Genomic DNA, 12,888 nt, shown 5'->3' with positions numbered 1-12,888 from the left:
GGAGCAGCCTCTTCTGAAAATGGGTATTGCAGGCAGATGAGTCTGCGAGTAATGATAGAATGAAAGGACGAAAAGGAACGGGTAATAGAAGAATGGAGTCTGAACTTCCCGCACAGGCTGGCTGTGGGATCAGACACCGTCAAGGATGGGGTGGGAGGGAAGCCTGGGGCTGAGAGCATGGAGCTGTCAGAGCCTGGGCCAGCAGCAAAAGTGCATTTTTGGTGAGTTTCTGCCTCCCCTTCTCCTCTTCCCCTGCACCAGGTTGGATATAGATGGGGTCAGAGCAAAACTTGGTGCTGATTGGGTCGTAAGCCCACCTACCAGAGCTTAAGGGATTGAGGCAACAAACCATCCCAAAGCATAAAAGGGAATCATTGTAATTGCTGAAGGAGGTAGTAGAAAGAAGATGAGAATTCCTTTTAACTGGTGAGAGATGTCGTGTAGGCCTTGAGGTAGCTTACTTGTCAAATTCACATGGAAAGATTTTGAGTGACTACTGCTAGATTAGAGTGTACTTAAAGGAAAACCCAAGTTATATGCTTTGTTTTTAAATATTAAAGAAGGGAGTAAATTGTAGGATCAAAAAACTTTTTTTTTTTTTAAGATTTTATTTATGCGAGCAAGGGCACAGCAGGGGAAGGGTACAGGGAGAGGGAGAAGCAGACTGTCTGCTGGGCAAGGAGCTGATGCTGGTCTGGATCCCAGGACCCGGAGATCATGACCCGAGCTGCAGGCAGACGCTTAACCAACTGAGCTACCCCAGACAGCCCCCCAAAACTTTTTTATACCAACAGGTCCAGGCTTTTTGAGACTTCATTTTAAAAATATCAGGACTTGGTTTCAGATTTACCTCTGGCAACTAAACCAATTAATCTGTAACAGATTCACTGTTTAAACTTGTTAGCCATGGCCCCTTGGTTCCAGGGTGGCTCCGTATCTTTCACAATACAGAACCGGTTCTTTGGGTGTCAGACTTCTTGTCGGAGTTGGATGACTTTCACACCAGGTGATGATCTGACATTCGGGCGCATGCTGGCTGGCTCCCCACTTTGGCGGGAAAGCTTGAGATCGGCCCGTCCACATGGTGGGCTACATACGGTGAGCAGCTTGCCGTAGCGTGTTAGTCCTGTGCTCCAGAAGGTCTCCTACGGAGGAGGGGACACTCTGGATTTAGTCTGCCGTGAGTCACAGAGACATTATCTGACGGGCATCCATTCAGAAGCACTTGAACATCGGCCGAGTAATGTGCGCACCACCCCTGGGAAGAAGAGGTTGTTGGCCTCACGTAGCTTACAGGGTGGAGGGCATAACGGCCAAGGACCTCTTCTCTCCCTGGCAGAGGGCAAGGAGTGTCCTTAAGCCAAGAGTAATATGAGCAGCTTGTTCTTGTGCCCTCAAGCTAGAGCTCTGGTTCGTCAGAACTCTGAAAGGAGCGCACCAAAGGGAACACATCTGGCCTGTGGAGGCCACGCTCAGCAGATAGCGTGGTTTTAAGTTTTGACGAAGACTCACATGGGACCTGCACAGACAAACTGCCTGTCTCTGAGGTAATGACATTGGCAATCCAGAGAGTGAAAATGACCCAAAGAAGTTGACTCAGAGAAGCAGTGAGGAGGAGGGTGGTTCCCCGGGGCCGGAGGTGGGAGTATAGGGAGAAAAGGGCCCAAACTTCCAGCTGCCCGATGAGCAAGGTCTGAGGCGCTCGCCTAGAACATGGCGACCGTGGCTGAGAACACTGCACCGGACAACTGAGAGTCGCTCAGAGAGCAGGACTCGAGTGTTTTCACCAGGAAAGAAAACAAAATATACATCTGTGAGGTGACGAGATGTTAATAACTCCATTACGAGACTCTTCACAGTGCAGGCCTCACTCTCGGTACTCTAGGGGCCTCACGGGTTTATCGAGGACACCTCAGTAAAGCTGGAAAAAACAAAAGGCAAAGAATGGCAACGCGCGGGACTTGAATGGCCGGGGCTGGTTCCGAGTGGGGCGCTGTTGTCCAGTGGGGCAGGGGGGCAGGAAGGGTCCGTAGGGTCGCTGCCGGGCCAGAGCAGGAAGGGCTGTGGGAAGGGCGGGTGCATTCCCATGGTGCACCCATGGCCGCCCGCCTGGTGGTCTGTGGCCGAGCACCCGCAACAGGGGGTGTCAGACTCACGAATTCGAACCCGGTGGCGGGGGAGCATGAAGAGGAAGGGAGAAATATCAGCAACAGTCTAATTGTTTCTGCAGTCACTTGTAACTAGAAACCTCAATAAAAACAGAATTCTCATCCCGGAGGAGACTTGGAATGGTCAACCAGAAGTCCGGGTGGGGCTCCCAGAGGATCTCCTGGTTTGATGCGCTGGCGTCATACCGGTCAGTAGTACTTGTGGGGATTCCTGTCTGGGGGCGCCAACCTTCATTCACTTGCCATTTGTAATTACAGGTGTCCCGTCAGCATCCCCCCGCTGCCTGTGCTTCCCTGGTCCGATTGCAAAATCACTGTGCGTGTGGTCAAAGACGAATGCAAAGATTTGCTTTTCTTTTTTTAAAGATTTCGCTTTTTAATCTTATCCCTAGCAACTTGGCTGCTCTGGTGCTCAGAGAGTTTTCAAACATGTTTTTCTAAAGCGTTATGGCATCTGAGGGCATTTTTAGCAAGCGGTCCTAGCAGTTGGATGGAAGGGATGTGTTTGTTTAGACCTAGCATCCTGGGGGTATGCAAACATCAGCATTTTCATACCTTGCCATAACTTTAGCACGTCTTCTAAGACTCTACGCCTTCTTAATAACAAAGTATGAAAAACCTTGCTAATTACTTTTTTCTTGGCTAGACTCACATCGTAGGACATTTCACCGAGGTTTTTGGGCTCACCCACTAATTGAAAGTGACTGGTCATTTGAATGAGGAGGCGCTGGTCATGGGGCCGCGGTGGGCAGGCGAGTGGGCTGCAGACAAGGGCAGGCATGATAGAAAACTGAAGGCAGATTTTCTGACTCCATGCCAAGACCAGGCCCCAGAGGTTATTAAGTAGCTGCCTTTAGGAATTCCAAGAAAGAAAGATGATTGTTTTAGAAAAATTTATCTCTCAGTTCCATTTAAGCAGGCAGTAAACACTTACTACTGTTCACTAAATAGGAGTATGGTCAAGCAGGTCCGACAACGCGCTTTGACTTTGTGCAAAGGATGCCGCCTCTCACAGGCTTCCTTGAGCAGGGAACGTGTGTATTCATAAATGACAGAAGTGTGTGCTGGCATATTTATTTGAGTTTAAAAATAGCCGGGGCAACTCGTGCCAAATGAAAAATGACAACTGAAAACTTTCCGAGCCTCTCGACAGAACTCCCTCCTTCTCACACTTCGTGTCTAGAAGGCCAGCCATGGATGAGAAGTAGACACTGGTTCCCTGTCAACTCGTCTACAGCGGAGCGGAATGGCTGGCATGTTCTAAATAGCGGGCACGTAGAGATGCTACAGGCAGTTTTGTCTTGCTGGAACAATGTGTGTTTGTGGGTTTGGGGTTTGGTGGCTCCAGACTTTCTTCCCTCTCATGGAGGTGGGAGGGTGCTGTTTTCCCTTCTGTGGTTGGCTGATGTCCCCTTGTGATGACATTGAAATGTACTTTGGGGCACAGAACTATCGTTTCCAAGTGCTGTGCCAGCTTCACACCCCCCCCCCCCGAAGCACATCCTTCGCTTGGGAAAGCAGGGGCTCAGGAAGTAGGAAACTGGGTGGGGGGTGTGAAATGGAAGCCCTTCTGGGATGAGGGGAAAGTGTTGAAGAACCAAAAAACTGAGTCGGCCACCGGTGATCTGGGCCTAGCTCCTTGAAGATGGAGATGAGTGGTGTGGGGGTGAGGTTGAACCTGATCGGGACCCACAGAATCTTCTTACCGTGCCGAATGTCCACGGAGCTGGGTCCAGATCATTTCCTGCCAAAGCCTCACCCTGGGGCTGCTTTCTCACCTGCAGAGCAGCTGGCATGTAGCGGGCGCTCAGGAAAATAGTCACTTAGCTTCCATCATTCCTGCACTCAGATGACAGAACCCAGCACTGATGGTGATGGGATGGTTCTGTCCTTTCTTTCTTCCCTGGGCATAAAGGATCTCGGGAAGTCAGTTTGTTCAATGGTGAGCACGAACAGTGAGCTTGATGGTTCCCCGTTATGCTGGGATGTAGACAGCTCAGCATATCACGGGGAGTTAGGTGTGTTTTAGGTGTCCTGTCTGTTAGCATTCAGGAATTGAGGTGGGAAGGTCACCGGCCGGCTGGCCTTTAAAGGCCCTGGTTCATACAGCAAAGATCAAGTGTTGGTGGGAATGAGAATCGATGGCCAGGGAGTTTCTCTAAGAGGTCACTGGATGTAAGTGGTTTTTGTGCCTGCGAAGCAAGACAGTGATGCTCTGGGCAGGGTAAGAGGCACGTAAAAATGTAAGTGCTGGGAAGAATGTTTCACATGGAGGATATTGGCAATAGAAAATAATAAATAAATGAATAAACAAAAATCCAACAACAACCCATAAAACCCCTGTGCCCCTAGGGCTATGATTCTGCTGTTTTTCCCCCTGGAGATGGATTTAACATTAAAATCCAGCCACGTCTTCCACAGTTTCCTTACAAGTTACGTAGTTCTCCTTCCCTCCCTTGTCTCCCTTCCTCTTTCTGTCCACCACCCCCTTAGCAGGAGTAAACAATAGTAACACAGAGGGAACTTGACTGTCGTGGCCTGCAGATACCCATTTTCTAGACTGAGATGAAGGAGACCAGTTTACAAAGCCCGGATCTTTCTATCCCCCAGAAATCCACAAGAATGTAATTCCATTTTTTGAAAAAAGATTTTATTTATTTATTTGACAGGCAGAGATCACAAGTAGGCAGAGAGGCAGGCAGAGAGAGAGAGGAAGGGAAGCAGGCTCCCTGCTGAGCAGAGAGCCCGACACAGGGCTCAATCCCAGGATCCTGGGATCATGACCTGAGCCAAAGGCAGAGGCTTTAACCCACTGAGCCACCCAGGTGCCCCTGTAATTCCATTTTTGCATTTAAATATGAGCGTGCACAAAATGACTCTCACCATCTTGAGTCCTTTTCATCAAATACAGTTTTCCCCTGGTATCCAAAAGTAGAGCGCCCCTAAGAAAGCGTTTGTAAGCCTAAAGGGCATAAAGCAAGAGTGTCCCCCACTTTCCAGAAGTTCCAGTTATGCCACTTCCCTTTTACAAAAAGATCTATGTAAACGTGAAACTCCTTTTCGCATAAACACGAAACTCCTCTTCAGATTTTGTCCAGTTGGTGAAAACAGGTAGTACTCATGTGGGTCTTTCATAAAAGTCAGGTTTCATAAAGTGAACTTTCAGAAAGTGGGAGCAAGGGCCTGTATAGGCAAAAGTCCTGGTCTTGGGAACCACAGATATGCAGACATCCACTGTGGTCCTGCCCTTACTGGGCCCAAGTGGAACTTGAACTTTCATTTCCTAATTCAGCCCACATGGGGAGACTGACCTCAAGAGGAACCTTAGCTTATAGAGATGTTGCCAGATGGACTCAGGACCACTGATGTGACCGTAGTGTATTTGACTCATGACCGTCTCTATTTTTTTTTTTAAATTAGAAGACTCTAAAACCACATTAAAGAAGTGTATAGCATAATCCTCCTTGATACTCAATCTTACTGACTGATTTCCTGTACGTTTAGTTGGGGTTGTCTGCTTATCTCTCCCTGTTCCTTCCTTCCTTCCTTCCTTTCGTTTATTTATTAATTATTTATTTATTCGAGAGAGAAAGAGAGCACAAGCTGGGGAGAGAGGGAGAGGGAGAAGCAGGCCTCCATTGAGCAGGGAGCCCGACACGAGGCTCAATCCCAGGACCCTGGGATCACTACTGAGCACAAGGCATATGCCCAACCAACTGAGCCACCTAGGAATCCCCGCTCTCCCTGTTTCTTGGAAATAATTGAAACCCCGGCCTCTACCCTCCATCTGTAGGTTATATCAGAAGTCCAGAAGTATTTTTTTTCATTTAAGTAAATGTTCCTAGAAATAGCGACATGTCCTTGCATGACCCAGTAATGGAATGCCCTCCTTTTGAAATGGCTTGAGTTTGTAGCACATATAGACATTTGAGCTCAGTTTCAGCCCTGATTCCCAACACCCCGAGTGCAGTCCTTTCCCCTTTGTAGGTATAATTAAGGTTGCCAACACCCAGTGTTCACAAATAGCATTTTTGTTCAAAAATGGTGATTCTTCAGGGGAACGTGTGATCATTTCATAGGGCAACACATTGCAAAGCACGGATCTTGCTTAGTGCCTCCCTCACCTTTCACTCAGAAATTTTGAAATTACAGAGTATATTACGAGTAAGTAACAGTGTGACTTTTTACCTAGTTTCACCTATGCCTTAAATGGTGTGCCTTTTGGGCCTAGAGCTTATTTATTGCTTCATCTTCAAACCTTTGCTAAGTATTCTGATTGCTAATTAGAAGAAGAATAAAAAATATCTTGTCTTCAATTAACTTCTTTAACTTAGATTTGGCTCTGTTACTTCCATGTTTCTCAAAGTTTTGAGGATGATGTGCCACCAAAAAATTAACCTTAACCAAAGAATTATTTAACCAAAAGTTTTTCATCAAATTATCCTCCAGACCAGTGATTCTCAAAATAGGAATTGGGAGGTTGACCTACTATCTTGAAAGGGATATGGCCTCCCTATATCCAAAGCTAAACCAACTCTCTTCTCAAACCTGGCGCCCATGCCCAGTCTTCTATTTTTGATTAAATGGAACTGCTATTTTTAGACCTCCTTCTTTAGACCCGGTGACTGGGCAGATCTCATTCATTAACCCTTCCTGCTTCTGGTGTCATCCTTCTCCCCATTCCCACTTGCCACTGCCCTCACCCAGGCCCCCATGAGTACATTTTTCTCTGGTCCCTTGCCCTCCATCCCATTCTTCGTGCTGCTGCCTTGCTTCTTGTAGCTTTTCTTTCTGAAGCATCGTTCCAATTTTCGCTACTCCCCTGCATACCTTAGTGCATCCAGTGAGTGGTTCTCACCAGTGTGCACCAGAATCCCCCAGAGGGCTTGCTACAGCTGCTGGATCATACTCTGCTGGATCAGAGTTTCTGATTCAGTAGATCTAGGGAAGGGTGAGCTAATTTGCTTTCCTTAGAAGGGCCTGGTGTTCCCCAGCCTATCATTTGGGGACCTTGGCTCGAGGAATCTGAAGATTCCAGGCTACTCCTCTCCATTCATCCTGACCTCCTGCGTGCTCTTTGCCCAGCCAGTGCTCCGTGGAGCCCTTCTGGGGATGTAAGGATAAGACGACGGGGTCCTTCGGAGAAAGCTCTGTGTCTCATTCCCCTGATGCCCCTCTGCCCCACTGACAGCTGTGAGAGTTCTCAGTGGAATGCTGGGGGAGGGCAGGATTGCTTTTGCAGAGAGACCCCCCAAGTGATACCACGCATGAATTCATGGCAGGATGAGAGGCGTAGGAGGCCCTGTCCTAAGCTGAGGTCGTGAGGACCTGGGCCACCAAGCTGCCTGTGCCTCCTGGCCATGCTTGATAGGCGCAGTGGGCCAGGCTGGGCCAGTGGCCAGGAGGCGGTTACATGTGGCTGTTTGCTCCTCTCCACCAGGCACACCTCTGTTCTTCCCCTTTTCTGTCGCTCCTTCCCTTGCTCCTTTTTCTCCTGCCATAGCCGTGAGGCCCTGGCTCTTTTTGGTGGGCGCCTTCCTGGGTTGAAAAGGCTTCCAATGCTTACTGTAAAGCCACAAGATTACTTCTGAATTGTAATCAGAGTATTTGTTGGAGAAAAGATACAGGCTAAGCAGGACTGGCATTTGTAGTTAAGGCTTGTTATAGGGTGTCTGAGTCGTATTCTACATACTCCTCTTTTATAGGACCAATTTTGTTTAGCTGAAGATAACCCTGGACACGGACACATGGGATCCCCGTTTTGCAGACAAGCAGACAGACTCGGAGATTAGGTTGTCATGACGCATGATTCTACGGAGCAGAGGTTTTCCCACCGTAGTACACACAGAGAATAACTTCTCTGCTTTATTAAGTAGTGTGTTATAATTAATAATCACGTTTGGAATCATGGCCACGGGTGTTAACAGGCGTCTGCCAAGATAGAGTGTGCTGATGAGTCACATATATCATCGTGGGGTGGGGCGCCTAGGTGGCTCAGTGGGTTAAGCCTCTGCCTTCAGCTCAGGTCACGATCTCAGGGTCCTGGGATGGAGCCCCACATCGGGCGCTCTGCTCGGCAGGGAGCCTTCTTCCTCCTCTCTCTCTCTGCCTACCTCTCTGCCTACTTGTGATCTCTGTCTGTCAAATAAACAAAATCTTTAAAATATATATATATATATACACATATATATATATATATATATATATCATCGGGTGATATTTATCCCAGAAAACGATTTGCCACATTAGGTCAAGTGTCACACACATATTTAGTACATAGTAGATAATGAAAGAGTTTATCTAAATTTATGTAAAGCAAAGAAAAAAGTCTGGAAAGAAATCATCGAACTGATAATAGGGGCTACTCATTATTTTTTCTTAATATACTTCTGTACTATTTTTTTTTTTTGAAGTACATATATGATAAATTGGTTGGGGAGAGAGCTTACAGGAGATATGAAGAATCCTACCGAAATCCTAAAAAAAAAACAACAACAACAACAAATAAACAAACAAACAAAAAACAGGGGTGCCTGGGTGGCTCAGTCTGTTGAGTGTCTGCCTTCAGCTCAGGTCATGATCCCGGGGACCTGGGATCGAGCCCCACATGGGGCTTCCTGCTTGGTGGGAAGCCTGTTTCTCCCTCTCCCCCGCTTGTGTTCCCTCTCTCGCTCGCTCGCTCTCTCTGTTAAATAAGTAAATAAAATCTTTTTTAAAAAAATTTAAAAAAAAAAACAGAAGAAGAAGAAAAAGGATCCACCAAAGTCTGTCTGGTGGTCATGACCTACAAAGGCTCTCCATGTTGGTTCGTCCCCTGGAATGCTTTTGGTGTCTCCATCAGCAACTGTGCTGTCTGAGACCCAGCCCTTTGCTCCTTTCTTGTGAAGGCTTTCCTCTCTGCTTTCTTCAAACCTCACACTAGAAACAGTCTCTCCTACTTGTGAGTGGTCCTTTCTTGCAGTACCAGAAGTTCCTATATCATCTGATTTCCCTGGAAAATCAGAGATTCCCTCCCAGGAATCTACTGCTGTGGACATGGGGATCAAACAGTGGAAATAATCTCAAAAGGAATACACGGGATGGAAGTAAAAGCAAATGGCAGGTCATTTCCTTGAGAGCTGATGCAAGCTCCGTCCCCTTGCCCTTGATAGTAGAGGCTTGTGTGGTGGGGGCGGCACATTTCCAGTCCTTCTGCTCTCTTCCCCTTATCCGGCCAGACCCCTGCTCAGAGGTGGGCCCCTCTTGACGGCCGTTTGGTCTTAGCCTTGATTCTCTGAAGCCTGCTGCACTTGACCCCAGGCAAATGAGTTCTCTTAGCAAATCCTGCACTTCCATTCGTTCCACAAATACTAAGCAGCGACCCCACAAGGGTCCCGTGGAGGGCCTGGTGGGCACGCACGTTAGGCTTTTTATTTTTAATGTTTTCCCCTAACGTGCTCCTGCGTCTGTGTCTCTTTGCACAGGGTAGCGATGGCGCTCGGAGATCGCCGCTGCTGGATAGCGATGAGCCCTTGGTGTATTTCTACGAAGATGTCAGAACTTTGTACGAAGGCTTCCAGAGAGGCATCCAGATTTCAAGTAAGCATTTGCTGCACTTGGGTGACTAATGTTCAGTGATTTTCACTGAGAACAAGCGGTCTCTCTTGAGGAAGTCGTATTTGCTCTCATCTTCCATCTCCTTCCGCCTGTTCAAGTCCCCTGCCTCCTCCCATACCGTCTCCAGAGTGAACCCCAAGGCCCACGAGCCCCTCTGGCTGCTCCCCGGGCAGAGAGGGTCTCATGGTCAAAGAGGTTTTCAGCGTGTCCTGGATTTTATGCAGTCTCACAGAGATGAGCTCATTATTGGGTGCTGACATTTTCTGAGGTCAAAAGAGAGGTTTAATGAGGCCCAATCCAACATTTTCAAACTTACTTGACCATGAGACCGGTATTTTGAGAAATAAACACCAATATCCCAAGGAAGTAGTGTTCTAGGAGAGCCTTTGCAAGTGTGGCTCACGGGACACGTTTCCGCACTAACGGTGGCCAGAGAAACCCAGCCCGTGCTCCGAGGCTCCTGCCTGCCTTTCCGGCCCTGCCAGGCTCCAGATAGAGTCTCCTCAAGTTTACACCGAACCTCTTGCAAAACCAGTACCCTCCTCCCCTTTCTCATAACCCCACGCCTTCGTGCGCTTGTCTCTGTTTACTGGCCCTCGACAGCGCCTGTTGCATTTCTCCCTTTTCTGTGCCGCCGCCCTAGTCTTTCCTTTTCATCTCCTGCCTCCAGGTGAGGTGTTTCCCCCCCAGCATCTTGTACCTATTTCTGTAATCGCCCCTCCAGGGAGCCGAGGCACTCGCCTGCTGTTCTGTCCCACTCACCAGGGCTCCTCGAGCAGGGCGGCTGTCTCTTCTCTTGGCATTGGCACACGGCCTGGCAAACAGTAGGTGCTCCATTAATGTCTCCTCAGCTGCCCGCACCCCTCTTTGTGTTTTCACCTCTTCATTTTGGCTTGTTTCGGGTCACTCTGTAGAAATGGCCTCCGGGATTCATGATTTGTTGTTTAAATCTTTTGATGGCTAGCTTTAATTTTTGCCACAATGAGCTAGACCGGAGTCGGCTGACAGTGAGGGACTTTGTGCTGTTGCCGTCTCTGGCCCCACAGTGTGTTGCATATAATACTTGCTCAGAAGTGCCCTGTTTTTTACTGGCTACTGGTAACGCTGAACGGCTCTAATGCATTTTTGACCCAGTGTTCCTGTAGAAGATTCATTAAGCCCCACTCTAAAGGGAAAGCTAAGTTATTTCTATATTTTGAACTTGTTCAAATAATAGTGTCAGGGTCAGAGTGGGTCATTCCATACAGCCACTTCAAAATATTTATATATTAAATATTTGTATATTTATAGATTTTTACATATGTATATAGAATCTTTACCACTACCACAAAGCCATGTGTAGAAATGTTTTTACGTTTTTCTCAGTGTAAGCAGAGAATGAATTCATCCTGATAGTATGATGACTTACATTATCCTTCTGACTGTCCTCTGACCTCAAGACAGTAACTTTTCAAGAATTTTTTGGTCACTTTCTCTACTTAGAAAATGAAAATCTTATATGACTGTTACAGAGAAGTTGAAGAAAACAAAGTTCACTCTTCTTAATCTGTACTGATTGAAGGAAGCTCCTTTGCAGGTCCCTTTGCCTTCTCCCCACCGCCCCCCGCCCAGGGAAGCTTTTTTATTCTAAGCCCTTTTTTTTAAGTATTTTTTTTTTTTTAAGATTTTATTTATTTATTTGAGGGAGGGGGAGCAGCAGGCAGAGGGAGAGGGAGAAGCAGACTCCCTGCTAAGCAGAGAGCCTGACATGGGCTAGATGCCATGACCCTGCCTGAGCCGAAGGCAGATGCTTAACCATCTAAGCCACCCAGGCATCCTTATTCTAAGCTTTAATTTTCCTAGACTACCATACGATGAAGCCTTTATAGGAGAGCAAACACCAGCATCTAGATAAGGTAGTTGGGAGTTTGTTGAATGAAAGGAGAAGCCGGCGTGGAGTTTTTAAAAGCTCGTCTTTTCAGACTGTACACAGGGAGCCGCTTGTAAGAGGAGGGCCCTGCCTGCGAACCTGTGGATTCTCGTCTCTGGCTGCACAGCAGTATTGCCCAGGCCCCATCCCCGTCCAGTTGTATAAAAAATTGGGCTGGGTGATGGACATTGGGGAGAGTATGTGTTACAATGAGCACTGGGCATTATATAAGACCGATGAGGGGCACCTGGGTGGCTCAGTGGGTTAAGCCTCTGCCTTCGGCTCACATCATGATCCCAGAGTCCTGGGATCGAGCCCCACATCAGGCTCTCTGCTCAGCAGGGAGCCTGCTTCCTCCTTTCTCTCTGCCTGCTTCTCTGCCTACTTGTGATCTCTGTCTGTCAAATAAATAAATAAAATCTCAGGGCGCCTGGGTGGCTCAGTGGGTTAAAGCCTCTGCCTTCGGCTCAGGTCATGATCCCAGGGTCCTGGGATCGAGTCCCACATTGGGCTCTCTGCTCCGTGGGGAGCCTGCTTTCTCCTCTCTCTCTGCCTGCCTCTCTGCCTACTTGTGATCTCTGTCCATCAAATAAATAAATAAAATCTAAAACAATAAATAAATAAATAAATAAATAAAATCTTAAAAAAAAAAAAAGACTGATGAATCACAGACCTCTACCCCTGAAACAAACCATACATTATATGTTAATTAATTGAGTTTAAAATTTTTTAAAAAAAGAATTAAAATTTTTTTGTTGTTAGTAGGACCTGGGTATGGTATTTTTTTAAGTTCCCACTGTCCTGGAGCTGGGGTCTGTAAACCTTTTCTGGAAAGGGCCAGATAGTAAATATGTAGGCTCTTGGGACCACGTGGTCTCTGTCAGGCCTGCTCGGCTGAAGGTCTTAGATAATATGTAAATGAGCGAGTGAGGCTGTGCTCCAGTAAGACTGTCTTCACAAAAACAGGTGGCAGGCTTGATTTGGCCGCTGCTTGCATACACCGCCAATCCCTGTTCTGGGAGAATAACATAACATTATTTCATATGGTATGTGTCTGAAAACAACTTCTGGTGGAACTTGTGATGTCCGGCCTGGCCTTTATCACAGTCCCTGTGAATGGCAGAGGGTCTGAGAAGGAGGCCCCTTGTGCTCTTTTCTGTGTTCCTCAAGGCTGCAGTAGAGACAACCAGAAGTGAACGTGAAGCAGTGACTCGG

General features: G+C 47.4%; 1 protein-coding gene across 4 annotated transcripts in view; it reads left to right on the top strand.

The window, feature by feature from the left end:
- ACSL1 (acyl-CoA synthetase long chain family member 1) overlaps window positions 1-12,888 on the top strand; it is a 65,031-nt gene that overhangs the window by 25,678 nt on the left and 26,465 nt on the right. For all 4 annotated transcript variants that reach the window (XM_080797697.1, XM_080797696.1, XM_080797694.1 and 1 more), the window contains exon 3: window positions 9,632-9,746. In XM_080797697.1, coding sequence (XP_080653823.1) covers window positions 9,632-9,746 — 115 coding nt within the window. The remainder of the gene's footprint in view (window positions 1-9,631; window positions 9,747-12,888) is intronic.

Source organism: Martes martes (genome assembly GCF_963455335.1).
Source record: "Martes martes genome assembly, chromosome: 2".
NCBI classification, from domain to species: domain Eukaryota; kingdom Metazoa; phylum Chordata; class Mammalia; order Carnivora; family Mustelidae; genus Martes; species Martes martes.
The sequence above is the reverse complement of the archived record's forward strand: the minus strand, read 5'-3'. Positions and strand labels throughout refer to the sequence as shown.